This window comes from Equus caballus, chromosome 18, assembly GCF_041296265.1.
Source record: "Equus caballus isolate H_3958 breed thoroughbred chromosome 18, TB-T2T, whole genome shotgun sequence".
Lineage (NCBI taxonomy): Eukaryota > Metazoa > Chordata > Mammalia > Perissodactyla > Equidae > Equus > Equus caballus.
The window spans coordinates 64,352,345-64,367,646 of NC_091701.1; the positions used below are offsets into that span (position 1 = coordinate 64,352,345).

Sequence of the window (15,302 nt, forward strand, 5' to 3'; positions counted from 1 at the left end):
TACTTAGCTATAAAATATTAGAAGTAAGGATCCTACTAACATAAGAAACTAAACACAAATGTCTATATTATTTTATGTTGTAGTAGAAGTTCTTATCGGAGGAAAAAGATATTAACAGATAAAGTGATAGCTATTAGAAAGGAAGAATGAAAACCGTTATTTCCGGTTATGATCATATCTTTGGAAAACTACAAATTAGCATTGGTACAAATCAATGCATGTTGTTATACCAGAAGTAATAACCAGTTAGGAAAAATAGTGAAAAGAAATCCCTTTCAGAACAAGAAGAAGAACAAAATATGCAGGGAAACCAATAAAAGAAATGTGAAATAACTTGTGTGTGGGGAAAATAAAACTACCAAATGTTAGTGATAGATAAAAAAAAAAACCCAAATAAACTAAAACACTGGATAGGTGGAAAAGCATTATATTTCTTTGTAGAAATCCTGAATTTTGTAAAGATTTCAGTTCTTCCCTAAATTTATAGATTTAATGCATTAAAAAAACTGGGCAAAATAATTCTTAAAGAATAAATGTGTAAAAATCCCTGGGAGTCTTGTTTTAAACGATTTACTAGAGGCAGTTTGCCATTCCAGATGACTAAATATTATATGGCTACAAAATTAAAACTGTGATATTGTACCATGATTTGTACTCTGTTACAAATCAGATACCAGGATGTGTAAAAATTATAATCTATGGTAAGATTCCATTGTAAATCATTGAGAAAAGGTTGAATATTCAATAAGTAGTACTGGGATATTTTGGTTAAGTATTCAGCTTAAATTAATTTGGATCCATATTCCAAAATGTATTGCTCATGGAGTGTAAATGTGGAAAATCAAATCAAATATAAGAGAATAAGAAACTATCTGATTTTTTTATTAGGATTGTCTGTTTAAACTTAAAAGCAATGGAAGATGTTATAAAAGGTAAATTTCAGCATATTTTAAAAAAAGGTAAGAAAAGTATATGAAACAATCGAGAGTGATATGCTTAATAATGCAAAGAATTTATACAAATCAGTGGAAAACACCAATGTCCTGCCTAAATAAGGTAATGGACAAAATTATGACCTAGCAATTTTCAAAACAGGAAATACAAATGATTAGTAAATGTGACAAAATTGTTTACTTTCCTAATAATCTGAGATCTGTACGTCAGAGAAATACACAGCTCTTAGATTTTTCACCTTAGAAAAGTTTTTAAAAAGTGAGCATACTCAGTATTCAAAGAGTGAGGTAAGATCAGCAATCTCAAACACTATTGGTGGGAGTGCAAACCAGCAAAATTATCTGGATAGCGATTTTGAAATATGTGTCAGAATCTTTAAAATGTTATTAACCTTTGTCCCAGTATTCTACTGCTAGGAATCTATCCAAGAAACAAACAAACAAATAAAGTAGACAGATGTTTGTGCCCAACGATGTTGATCAAATATTTTGTAATAGTGAAAATGGAAATAATCTAAATATATAACATTAGTGTGGTGGTTAAGTAAATCTTGATACTTCAGGAAATGAGATATGTAACCTTGAAAATGTTATGAAAAGTTTCTGTTGAGGAATGCTTATGATATTATCTGAATTGAAAAAAGCAGCGTAAAAATATTCTGCATGCAATTATCATACTCCCTATTTTAAAAAATCACAGGAGAAGTCCAGGAAGAGCTATACCGAAATACTAAAAGTGGTTGTCTCTCGTGGTATTATGTTCACCATCATTTTCTTATTCTTTTCTTTCTTTATCGACGTTTCCAGAGTGGATTTACATCTCTTTTGTAATCAAACATTTTTTTAAGGGAAAGTAAATCTGAATGTAAGTTTTAGTGAGGTTCAAAAGATTCTCTTCAGGTTTAATAACCTTAAAAAGCTGTCAGGCCTGCCCCTTTTAAGCTACCTGTGACTGAGAAAGTATCCAAATATGGGATAATGCCCTAAGTATTATCATGTCAAGGTCCAAGCTACTATCCTACCACCTCCTCGCCAATCTAATAAATCATTAATCAGTCTAAATGTTAATGTATTCTGAATTGAAATTACACTTTCATTTGGTAGTCCTCTTTTCCTATTTAGGAAAAAAATGTATTTCATTTTATGTCCACTCATACATCATTGTATACTTTTTGTATTTTGTCTTTTCCATGTTTTCTTTACAGCTCTTTGACATACCTCAAAATATTAAAAGTATTCCCGTGCAAATGTGCTTTATCTTAAGTGATTTAGGGATATTACATTATTTTTATTAATTTTAAATACTTATGTCACATTGAGGATATCAAATGAGAACTTGTGCTCTGGGTAATGCCTCAAAACTTATTTTTCTTTTGCAGGGTTAGTAAGCTTTTTCTTTGATCTGTTCTTGCTTATAAAACGATGGTCTTTTGTCCCAGCTTCTTGTTCCTGATTCTGAAAGAATTTAGTTATCTTTCAGGTCATCTGCACTTACTCATCCCACGGTTATTTCAGGTGCCTACTCTTGGAGGCAGGTTCAGCCCCTTCTTGCTTCTACTAAAGGTTGCTTCTCAACCATTCTGTGTATTAAACTGTTTTCTCCTCTGCCAACTCAGTCTGTTTAGCAAACCATACTGTGTGAAGAAGAGTGTTGAACCCTTATGTTAAAAAAGAAGAGTGGATGTAGTTTCTATCTTAAAGAACCTTGAATCATGGAGCCAAGAAAATTTTTAAAAAATCATAAAGAAATAACAAATAACAATCTATATAGAGAAAATAGCAGAAGTTTTCTTCAAGCATTTAACTGACCATATATATGTGGGGTTAGTTAGAGAACATCATTAATCGCTCTGGTATAGACTACTGTATGAAATAGAAAAGGTTAGTAAAATAAAATAGTGATGCCCAATCTTTTCTTCTCATTTTATGGTGATCCTCTTTTTTTCCTCCATCATATTTTACATTTATTCTCCCTTTGTTTTGAATTACTCTTCACATCACACAGTTTTTTTCCCCCCACTTTTTAAGACCTGCTGGAATAGAACTGTATTTATCCCAGTTTCCCCCACATTTACTAAAATATTCTAATTGTGCTGTATTTCACAGTCTATTCATCAGTTACACTTTCCCTGTTCCCGCAAAGCCAAGCAAACATATGGCTATTTGAAGACACTGTTTTAATTACTGGAAAATTAGCTGGTAAGTACAACACTTCCTACTTAGCAATAAGTAAACACGTAAAGTGATTATTATGTAACTATGCTTCTTCACTAACGGATCAATGTTTCTTATAAAATCTAAACTGATCAGGGATGCTTAGTACCGACTAGAGGTTGATCTGAACTTCTTATTTCACTGTCAGACTACAGTGTGGTTTTTTTGTGGGGTGGGAATCACTCTCTCTTTGACCATTTGAGCCCCCCAAAGAGGAACATTTGACTTTCAGAAATATTGGAAAGGGCTTCTGAACTTCTTTCCAAATCCCCTCTTTTATTAGGCTTTAGTGGTTGGTGAAATTGGGAAAAGGACTTAGACCTTTGGGGCTGCCTAATTGGTAGGTCAGCCCCATTCCTGCCTCTGCCATTACACTTGCTGCCTGTGTGGGACAGGCCTGAGGCTGGGCAGCTAAGTATCTACTCAGCAGGCTTGAATTCCCCAAGTTGCATATCCCAAAGGAAAGACTATAAGAAGGCTTGTTTTGGGTCTGAATCAAGCTGTGACCTTCAGTTCTACGTTACCAACCATGGAGATTATAGTTTCATCCCTGACTCACCTCCCACCTCCCTTAACTAGTCCTCAGGGGAAACCCCAGCATTTTTTGACTCTTATGCATATTATATAAAACCTCTATGAATGACGGCAATTTGTTTCTTTTCTATTGGGGAGTTAATGTTTAGGACTAAAACGTAGTAGGAATGGCTGGTGAAGGCAAAAAATCCTCACGTAGAGTCCAATAAGAGAGTCATGGTAAAAAGAATTGTTGGTGAAAGTTCTCTTCATTTTCAGAAGCTATCTTATTTATTCCTAAAGTATTAGAAAAGAAAATCTACTATTATTTGGGAAAAAAAATAAACTAGGGCTTGATTAATCTTGGAGTAATTTACTGAGCGAGGCAGTAGGATTTCTTAGTCTTGAAATGCAAAGGCTTTTGTAGAGTTTTAAGCCATTGAGTTTGCCGGCGCATGGCAGAGTGTGGGGTGGATGTGGAGCTGTGTGTAGGATAAAAGGAACTGTTTACTGCAGAGAGGCTACGTTTTGTGCTACTGGGCCCTTAGTGAAATCAGGTTCTCCTCTTCAGTGCTTTATTTTATTAGTTTTGGTTTTGACACATTCCTACTCCTTACTAGCCTCTTAAAATCCCATCACAAATTGTGATTTCTGCTCGAACACATGAAATGGATCCGTGTGAGCGTGTCCGCATGCCACTCCTTTGCCACTGTACCAAGCAATGGTGAGCGCTCATTCGTCTGGATCATACTGGATGTGCTCTGGCACGTCTCCATGAGAACACTGTGCACCCTCTTGACTTCTCAGATCGCTTCCTTTTACGGCCTCATTTGCCTAAGAGTTGACCCATTGGGAAGCCTAAGCAGGAAAGGATGGATGCTTCTGAAGATGTTAAATCTTTCCTTAGAAAATAGACATCCTCACTTTTCAACTTCCTTAAAACTACCCTCTAAGATAGTTCCTCCAAGATTTGATGAGGAAGATGTTGAGGTTGTACAGTGAATATATGTTAGGTCTGTGTGTGAATATATTTGTAGTAAAAGGAGCAGGAGAAATTGGAAACTTCAGGATTGTGCAAAACCTTAGAGAAGCTCAGCCAGACATTTTCCGTAGTGTACATGTTCTCAGTTGTAAGAAATTTGGGTCTTCAGCATAATTAAGTCACATATGTTAAAAGAGTAAGTTGTAGATCGTACTTGTAAGTGATCAGAAGGTATCAGATTGTATTCTCAAACAACGTAACCAAACAAGAATAGTGTATTATAAATGTGTTTTTATTTATCTCCCTTAACTGTTTATTTTAAAGGTATTATTTTTGTAGCTTCATATATAAAAAGTAAACTATACACTGATTTTGAGAATTATCTTACATTATTTTATTTATCATTTATTGTCATAACTCTTTAGAAACTGCTACTTTTTTTTTTTTTTTTTTTTTTTTGCTGAGGAAAATTCGCCCTGAGCTAGCATCCGTTGCCAATCTTTGTCTTTTTGCCTGAGGAAGATTCTCCATGAGCTAACATCTGTGCCAGTCTTCCTCTATTATGTATGTGGGTCGCTGCCACAGCATGGCCATCGACGAGTGGTGTAGATCCTTGCCTGGGAACCAAACCTGGGCCACCAAAGTGCAGAGCACTGAAATTAACCAGTCAGCCATGGAGCAGGCCCCTGCTACTTCTTTTTTCATCCTAATAATTTTACTGATTGTTTCACTCTTTATCAGTGACTTTAAAGTCCAAAGCAAAAGGTGATGTTTCTGATAAGTGTTAGTTTTAATGAGTTAAGAGTTGACCTTTGAATTGTGAAATAAAATATATTGATTACAGAAATATCAATGTTGTCACCGAGTTCTCACTCCATAAATTATATTAGAGGATAGTCAATTCAAAGTTATTAACGTGAGAAATTTATAAATCGAGTGCCTGGTATTTGGAAGACTTTTAAAAGCATGTTTAGTTATCTGATAGAGAAGCCTACCCACTTAAATATATGCCTGAATATCATCAAAGACATTTTCTGTTGCAAGTTACTAAACACCCAATCCTAAACTAGCTTAAGCCCAAAGGAGGCACTTATTTATTTATTGCTCAAATAATTGGTAAGTATAGGAGTAGTACCAGCTTCAGACATGGCTTGATCAGGACTTCACTCAAAATAATTGAGAACTAGTTTTTCTCTCTCTGTTTCTCAACTTTTCACTCTTTGAGTATTGTCTTAGTTTTCATACGAGCTTTCATTTTTAGTCACAAGATAGCTTTTTCAACTCCTGGACATATACCTGCTCATGTATAATCCAGTGGGGATGAAGCAAGTCTTTTCCCTTAGAAGTCCGAGCAAAATTCACACTGCATCTCATTAACTGTGGTTGTCACAGGGCCCATCATTGAACAATTACTGTGGCCAAGAAGCTAATAAGACGCTTTTGATTAGTCTCAGCCCATTCTGGCATGTGCCATTAACAGTACTCCTGTTATAGAAATGAAACCCCGAGTGAACCACACAGGCTAAAAATGGCAGTGTGTGGTTCTTGAAACTGAAACTCAAAAAAGGGTGAAGAGAGCTGGCCCAGTGGCATAGTGGTTAAGTTCGCACACTCCGCATTGGTGGCCCGGGGTTCACGGGTTGGGATCCCGGGTGTAGACCTACACACCACTCATCAAACTATTCTGTGATGGTGTCCCATGTACAAAGTAGAGGAAGATTGGCACAGGTGTTAGTTCAGGGCAAATCTTCCTCAAGCAAAACGAGGAAGATTGGCAACAGATGTTAGCTCAGGGCCAGTTTTCCTCACACATACACAAAAAAAGATGAAGAAATTCTGGGCAACAGGACAAAGCAGTCTCTGGGGTAGAGGTTCCTTGTGTGATCTAAAGAAAGGGAGATTTCTTATTTATTCTGTTCCGAATTGAAAAAATAATTATGAGATGTTAGTAATGTTTAGAAATAACTGCCTCCCTTAGAGTACAATGTCCTGACCAGTTATGCTGTGCTGAATGTGCATGTTTAGTCTATTTGTTGATGGGGTTTCCTTTTTCCAGATGCCAAATCCCAACCAAGTGTTCAGTTTTCAAAAGCCTTAATTAAACTGCCTGACAGCCATCACATCAACAACGTTACAGGCTATCTTACAGTTCTACAGCAGTTTCTGAAGGTGGACAATTTTCTGTACACAACTGGAATTACTCTCAATAAATCAGGTATTCTCTAATTTTTACATAATATAATCATATTTATAAGAAACAATACATAAATCTCTCAAATACTATTTAAGTTATTTAGATATTTGATATTCATTTAAGCTTCAGAGGATACATGTCACTTTGGAAACATAAATCTAGTTAGTAAAACGTTTATAGGCAATTCCCTTTTATCCAATGAAAGAAAGGTATTACCAGAGTCTTTCACATTGATGAAAAATTTAATTTACAGGCTCTTTTTATCCAAAGGAGGTAAACAAGGTGTAGAAAACAGTAATGATTATTATAAAACTTTGCGAATTAAATACACTTAAAAATGGAAATTTGGTTGAAAGAAATTTACCCAAATCTTTTTATAATTTGACATATTCATTCTTATCAAATTGATCGGAAGTGTCAATAATTGTTAGATATGAAAACGTTTGTAGATTGGAGTAAGCAATCGGAAATGTTTCTTTTACTATTCTCTATGAGTAAAATTATAAATATTTTCCAGCTTCAACAGCACGACTATATTTTTATAAGGCTGTCATGACCCAAAAGTTAAGGGGATGATGGAATTTTATGTTTTATTTAAGAATTAACCTGTGAATAACCCCCCATAGAAACTGCGTGTTCTGTCTGGGTATCCACACTTGTTCCACCACTTGTAACATAACAAACCCCACTATTTTTAAAATCACCTCAGACAATCTGTGATTTTGATGGTTTCAGCTGTGTCACAGTTTTGCTCCATTTTATTTGGAGAACAGCCAGAAATTAGAGTAATAAGCATATAGGTGTTTTGGTTAGATAGGTATTTTTTTTATCACCTGCCGTGGCTGATGCTATGGGTACCGCAGCCAGATGACCCTCACTCTCCTGTTCCAAGCCTTTTTCCTACTGCACAGACCTGCGACTCTGCCTGAGGGCATTCCCTGGTTCGGGAGGCAGCCTCAGCCCTCATAAGGGGCAAGCTCTCAACCAATGGCAGAGAAGAGTACATAAAGGGTACCTATCTGTTCATTAACACATCCTGGGTAGGCTTCCTTCCTTCTTCTCTCTTACTCCTCCACCCTGTCCATGGTGGGTGCTTCCTCCCAAGTTATTTCAGGGTCTGCTTCTGGAAGAAGCCAGTGTAAGACACCTGTGAAAATTGTCCAGATGTAAGTTATAGGATGCTCAAAATAAAAACACTGACAAGAATGGTACCAGTGCAAACTATCACAAATGAAGCTCATGCTGCCCTGGAGGGGTTTTATGGACAAGACTCATTAGATTGAGTGGGAAGGGGTCATAATGTGCTCTGCCCTCCAACATTCCTCTACCACCTGCTTTTGTGATTATTCATTAAAAGTTTTAATTATCCTAGGAATGTTGCTAACATTTTCAAAGTTCTAGAGCAGTGCTGTCAAATGGGAATGTTCTTTGCTTTGTCCAATATGGTAGCCGCTAGCCACGTGTGGCTATCGAGCTCTTGAAATATGACTAGTGCACTGAGGAGCTAACCTGCTACTTTCATTTAAATTGGCACATGCTGCAGGTGGCTACTGTATTGGATTGCACAGTTTTAGAGTTCGATCAGTATTTTACTTCTCATTGTCTTTCAGTCTCTTTTTTCCTTGTTGAGTTGGCCTTATCCCAAATGGTGGGTGTCGATCTGATCAGTTTCAACTGCATTCAGTATGTGAAGCCACTGACTGCGTAGAACTGGGGGGTGGAGTTAAGAGCAGTGACTTCAGAAAGCCAGCTGGTTTACCGAATAATTTGTATGAGATCATAATTATTTACAGATTATGTAATATTTTATTTGTGCTTATGTTGGATTGCTTACCAGTGCAACTAGTCCACAAAATAGGTATCACATGACTCTGCTTATCTTAGGATTAGTGTTTCAGAAAGTTTACAAGGGCTAATTCTCCTATATTTCACTGAAATTTTTCAGAAAGCCCATGGTTGCCCTGTCTGATGACTGAAGATGTGAACCAGATATAGTAGTAGCAAGAATGAGAATGCCTTTCCATGGCCTCCAAGGCCCTATGCTATTCCCTCTCTCTCTGCCCTTCAGCCTTGTTTCTTTCTTACACCTGCCAAGATCGCTTCTGATTTGGGGGCTTGACACTTGTTTCTTCTGCCTGAAAAGCTCTTCTCTGAGATCTTTGCATGGATGGCACCTTATCATTTGGCCACAGCTCATATGTCCCCTCCTCAAAGAGGCAGCCTTCCTGGCCACCCAATTAATTGCTTTTCATATTTTCTTCGAAGCATTGATAAGGTGTCTTCTGTCATACGCTTACATTCAAGTGGAGGATAAACGGACAACGAGTAAAGAAATGAAAAAAAGGATTTTTGATAGCAATGAGGATTGTGGAAAAAATCTTGCAGCGGTGTAGGAGATCACGTACTCACTGTGTCTTTGGAGCCAAGATGAGCGCGTGCTGCCATTGGGCTCTGTTGTACATATTTGTCGAATGAACAAAACTCCAGCTTCTAAGCCAAAGATCCAAAAGTTTAGCCACAAACAGCAAATAATGTATAAGTATACTTTAGTCAGCTCTTTCTAATGTGTCAGTAAATTACTTGGAAGATCTAAAATTATCAAATTATTTGTAGAAAATTTGTGTTACAATTTTAACATCATCTATAGCCATATTCATTGTAAATATTCTGGTGTATATTATAATTTTGGCATTACTAATATTTCAAAAACAAAACAAAAGCATTTTCTGCTTTTTTTCCCCTCAGTAATAGAAAAATATAAGAAGCTCCTGATGTTTGAGAAGGCATACTATAAATTGTGTAATCAAATCTTTAAAACCTTAGGCAAAGCAATTCTTTTATTAATCTCCTTTCGCCTACTTTTCAAGCTTTGAAGTCTAATATTATAATATTAATATTTAGTCTGTTTATATTAATTCTTTCAATTATACTATTAATCAAATGTATATCAAGGCCTATTATTTTTATCAGCTAGCAGTATTGCTGATTTTGTGTCATGTTTGTCAAAGCTGTTAATTAAAAATTGCATTTTGAATCAGAAGGTTTTTTACATGAGGTAACCGTAAGGAGTCCAGCTGAGTCTGTTGGTTCTAGTACTTGAAACAGATGGTCTCGGGAGAAGAAGAGACCGCTGTTTTAGACCCGTAGCTGCATTGATGACCCAGTATGGTAGATGCTTTATTTGGGTATGATACTAGTGAGATGTGTTTTCGGTTGTTGGTTTTGTAGGTTTTTCAAAACATTGAATTAGATTCCAGTGACCTCACATCAGACGACGCTGAGAGCATTAGATCTCTAGGCTCATATTGACTTGTCAGTCTTACATAAGTATAGCCTATATTTATGATCTATTTTTAAATTATGTTTTAAAAGTCCTTAATGAAGATCTGGTATCTATATGATATTAAAATGGATAACCCCGGGTGAAAGAGAGGAACTAGATATTTTAGGCCCATATTAATGTGTTGTTAATATGTAACTACAACCTGTGTTTTACATATGATTTTAATAAACTGTCTTTTTTAGGTTTTGAAAGCATTGAATTGACTCCTCTTGCTGCAATATGTGTGAAAATATATTCAGGGGGAAAAGAATTAAAGGTGGATGGCTCTATTCAAGTTTCTCTGCCCCTTCTGCATACAAGTGATGTAAGTGCAGGGGATCACGTACCTGCCTGGACGTTTGATATGAACACAGGTATGTGAGCTATGTGAATATTTTGAATATTTTTCTTTTGAATATTTGAATGTCTTATTGTAGAAATATGTTTCTTTGTTATTTTTATTAAGAAAATGTTTCAGCTTTATTGAGGTATATTGACAAATAAAATTTCTATATTTTAATTTTTATATTAAAAATTAATATTAAATGCTAAATTTTAATATTCAAATTTAATTTGCCTTATTATCTAAAACATTAAAATATATATTTTATATTTGAACATTTTATCTTTAGTAGAGCATTAAATCAGTGATGTTGCAATTTTAAGGACTTTTGTCAACAACCAAAATTGGCCCCACTTCAATTAATATAATACAACTGTAGGGAAAATGGTGCCAATATATTACATTAAAAAATAGCATTATTGGGGCCAGCCTGGTGTCATAGTAGTTGGGTTCACATGCTCTGCTTGGTGGCCTGGGGTTTGCAGGTTCGGATCCTGGGTGTGGATCTACACATTTCTCATCAAGCCATGCTGTGGAGGCATCCTACATACAAAGTAGAGGAAGATTGGCACAGATGTTAGCTCAGGGCCAATCTTCTTCACCAGAAAAAAAAAAAAGGAAAGAAAAAAATAGCATTATTGGGGTCAGGCCCTTGGCAGAGTGGTTAAGTCCGGTGTGCTCTGCTTTGGCGGCCCAGGTTTGCACATTCGGATCCTGGACACACGGACCTACACCACTCATCAAGCCCTGCTGTGGTGGTGACTCACATACAAAATAGAAGAATATTGGCACACGTGTTAGCTCAGGGCTAATCTTCCTCACCACACACACAAAAAGCATTATTGACTCACATTCCCATGCTTTTTTTTATATCCTCTAACATTTTGAGGAGAAATGAAATTTATTTTTTAAAGTATTTCTGCTCTTATGAGTTCTTTTTGTTTTGATAGGCAATAGAACTTATATCTAAAAGCTTGTTTAAAGTGCTTGAGAAATGTATGCTAATTTCATGAAAATAAATAACATTGTGTTATTAAGAAATAGAAAGAATGATTATTTTCCAAAAGAATCTTAGGTACCAATTTTGTTCCCTGTTTTTAGTCTCCTAAATAGCAGCCAGAAGCACTTTCTCCTCCTCTGCTTCCCTTGATTTTGTTCTTGTGTTTCCATGTAAATAGGCTAGAAGTCTTTAAGTTACCAAAAAACAAAAACAAAAACAAGGAGTGATGAGCCCACACCACATTTAGTTCCAAAAGCGCTATACCAACAGTACTAGAACAAAACAGTACTTAATTAAAAAGAAATAAGGCCACAAAATATATCCAGAAGTGTTTAATCAGAGTCCCAGAACAGATGACAAATAACTACCTACTGATAAATTTGCATTTCACTACTCACCTCCTCAAGACATATCTCAGTAAGCACAATTTAAATGTTATTTAGAGAGTCATGATTTTCCTAAATATACCTTTATCTTTATAATGATTTTATTTTCTTTAGTCAATAACAAATTATTCTATTTTATGTATTATTATAATATGTACAATATTATTAAATAATGTATCTATTATCCAATGATAATATATTGCCACAGTTTTCATAATCTTTGAAAAAGTCCTGCATAGTATTCTGTACAGGCTTTCAGCAAACTCCTCTCAGCAGTAAAGATTTAGACACTGACCGATGGGTACTTTTCACTTGCCTTCCTTTTTAGGTGCTTGGATAAATCACGGCCAGGGAATGGTCAAGGAATATAACAGTCATTTGGTTTGGACATATGACGCACCACATTTGGGCTACTGGATAGCAGCTCCACTTCCAGGAACTAGAGGTATTGTAAACATGAAACAAAGAAATTAAAAACAAAATCCAAATAGTCCTACTGGAGTTGATAGCAGCAGATCTTGATTTTATTCGAAGCTTTGCCATTACCTTCTATATGACACTGGAAAAAGCTTCTAGTCTCTTGATCTCACCTTCTTCTTTTCTTATACGCTTGAAAAAAATAAAGCTCCATGAACTCTAAGGTTCTTTATAACTCTAACGTCTGACGAGTCTGTGAAGTATGTTCAGTTCAAGTATTTTCTTTTCTTAGTTTACTTTTCATAAATAAATTCTACCCAGATCAGTTAGAGCTTTTGGTTGCAAACAACGGGAACAGATTTTTGGATAATTAAAAAAAAAGTATTAGGATATAGAGAGTTCGCAGGATCCCAGGGAAGGTGGAAGGAGCAAACTGTAAAAGGCAGGACTACCAGAGGGCGGGTTAGCAGCCCTGCTTGCCTGTCTTGGCGAGCTTGCTGCTGCGTGGTGGCTGACTCCAGCCCTCTGTAGTCTTTTCCTCACACTGTTCCTGGTCATTCTAGGGATGAAGAATTTGGTTGGCCCAGACTTGGGTCGTGGGCACACCCCTTGCTGGGGGTGGGGGTGGGGATGAGGAAGGGCTGTTGAATAATAGCGTCCCCAGACTGTTTCCAAGATAAGACAACGATAGCCCAAATGAAGATTGTCCCGACATATGAACAGAAGGTGGACGAAAAGCAAGAGTTGTCCACCAGGAATGCTCTATTCACGTTCTAGGAGAAATGAGTATTTCGTTTTTCCTAGATTGAACATGGTATGAAATTAGCTATATAGTTTGTATCTAAGGAAATCCTACTTTCATCTTGACTTGTGTAAATCTCTCAAAATCTTCAAACATTGCATTTTTTATCCATTAAAGCTTCTTAAAAAAAGGAAAGTCTTCTAACCTGCTGTACTGTAGTCTGGTTGCACCCTGGGCCTGCTGCCACTTCTGGGCCTTTTGGGTGTTTGCTGGTATGGATTGAGCTGATTCTTGGCTGTCCCTGTTGCCAGCTTTGCTAAGTCAACTTTCCAGCCTTGAGCATCTTGTTGCTCTTGGCTCTTATCTCACTCTCTCTTAATCCGTGGGTTTGTGTATGTACAAAAAGAAAACAAAGCAAAACTTGCGGTGTCATTTTAGTGAAGTTTTGGGAGAGTGTGAAAGTTGAATGCATTTGTCATTCCTTCGTTTTTAATTCTATGTCAGAGGTAATTCTTTTGGTTTATCGAGTATCTTGGCTCCCAGCTGAGAGACAGCTGCGACCTGGCACTTTCTGCCTGTCAGGCATAGTAGCAGCGCACACCCTGATCAAGGACGTGGATGACATTTTACATACATTTCTCTTCTATAGCATCCTATCAGGGCTGTCTATTAATAATTTGAAGGCTCTCCAGAGTTTCTGAGAAAGGTTTTTTTAATAATTTGATTTATATTTTCATTTTACATGGACAGCCTTTGAATTTTGAACCATGCAAGTAACAGACTTTTTTTTCTAAGGAAGCCAAAATTTAGTATTCCAAATAGAAGAAACATGAGCCATTAACCATTGTGATCAAGAGGGAGGTTCTCCCTGTTTCTGTTTGAGTTTAGCGCTGATGAGATTATTTATTCAGAAAGCAGAGGGTGGTTACTTTTGCTCCTCATGATGCAAAGTCTCATGCAGGTTTGCCAGCTGTCTGACCTTATCTCGTTCTAGATTTGCAACTGTAATGAAATATTGATTTAAAAAGAACAATTAATATTTAATTTAATACTTCAACTCAACTAAATCCAAGTTATTTCATTTCTAATAAAAATAACCTACAAAGCCCTTGAGTTTTATAGAGAAGTGTTCTTTCCATTAAAAACATACCTGAAACAACCAATTTATGTAAGATGACTCTGAATTATAAAAGCTGAGATAATTTTCTAAAATAGGTGGAAGTTTTGTTTTAGCCTATATGTTGGAAAGATTTTGTGTGAATCAGAGAACTTAGAAGTGTGGGATCCCATTTAGAATTAGATACCTTCTAGTTTGAATTGGATCCCTACTAGTGAGGCTTTTGAAAAATTCATTCTGAAAGCATATCACAAAGGGACACTATACTAGAAACATGGGTAGCTTGATTATAGCTCTTGCTTTGCCAATAACTAACTGGGTGAGCTTGGAATAGGTACTTCTCCATCTGAATATTAGTTTTCTTGTTTCTAAATTGTAGGAGTTGGATATGATGATCCTTAATGTCCATAAACATTTTAGGATGTGAGTGTTACTGTAAAGTCAAAATTGGTCCTATGATGGGCTAGTTAGTGTCTGGTGTTCTGGAACTACTTTAGATATAATTTTATTAATAATACACTAAATGTGTTTTTAAATAAATCTCAAATAGAATCCTAGAATTCCTTGAAAAAAATATTAAGTGCAAGAAATTAAAATCAAGTTGTTTTTCATAGATTGCTATAGGTAAGTGGCAGCTCAGTAGAGTTTAATAAACAAGTGCTTCTTAATATGTTTTTAAATATACATTTTCAAATATATTTGAATTAAAATATATTGTAACTTCCACCTTTCTGACCCCTTTTAGGCACGTACACAACCACAAATGCAGATGCATACTTTTTTGCTATAGTCATGCATATCAGCCTGATATTTCCAAAAGTGAGTCCCCTGGAAAACCGTGGAGTGAAAATTGTTAGCATTACTCTGTTGTGGAAACATATATTCATATATTCTTGGGAACAGAAGTTGAATTTCACCCGGTTATAATCAAACTTCACTCTGTCGCAGCTCTGTATCCTGAATAAGAATCTGCAGATAGAATTGTTACTCTTACTTCTTTTTTGTTTGAAGAAATTTCTTATCATGTGATGCTGTGTTAGGTTGCCTATTAGATATGATAACACTTTATTACTTGTTCCCATATAAGAAAGTGTGGCCGATGCTGGAGTGCCTGTTCTT

General features: G+C 36.0%; 2 protein-coding genes across 2 annotated transcripts in view; one reads left to right on the forward strand and one right to left on the reverse strand.

Moving 5' to 3' along the window:
- The window catches only part of FAM171B (family with sequence similarity 171 member B), a 63,912-nt gene that overhangs the window by 41,800 nt on the left and 6,810 nt on the right, over positions 1-15,302 (forward strand). Inside the window, exons 3-6 of the mRNA XM_001501647.6 lie at positions 3,060-3,152; positions 6,719-6,877; positions 10,382-10,552; positions 12,236-12,352. Of these exons, the coding sequence (XP_001501697.1) occupies positions 3,060-3,152; positions 6,719-6,877; positions 10,382-10,552; positions 12,236-12,352 (540 nt within the window). The remainder of the gene's footprint in view (positions 1-3,059; positions 3,153-6,718; positions 6,878-10,381; positions 10,553-12,235; positions 12,353-15,302) is intronic.
- Positions 13,761-15,302, reverse strand: part of ZSWIM2 (zinc finger SWIM-type containing 2) — a 59,662-nt gene continuing 58,120 nt past the window's right edge. Inside the window, exon 12 of the mRNA XM_070242041.1 lies at positions 13,761-14,068. Within this exon, the coding sequence (XP_070098142.1) occupies positions 14,057-14,068 (12 nt within the window). The 3' untranslated portion in view covers positions 13,761-14,056. The remainder of the gene's footprint in view (positions 14,069-15,302) is intronic.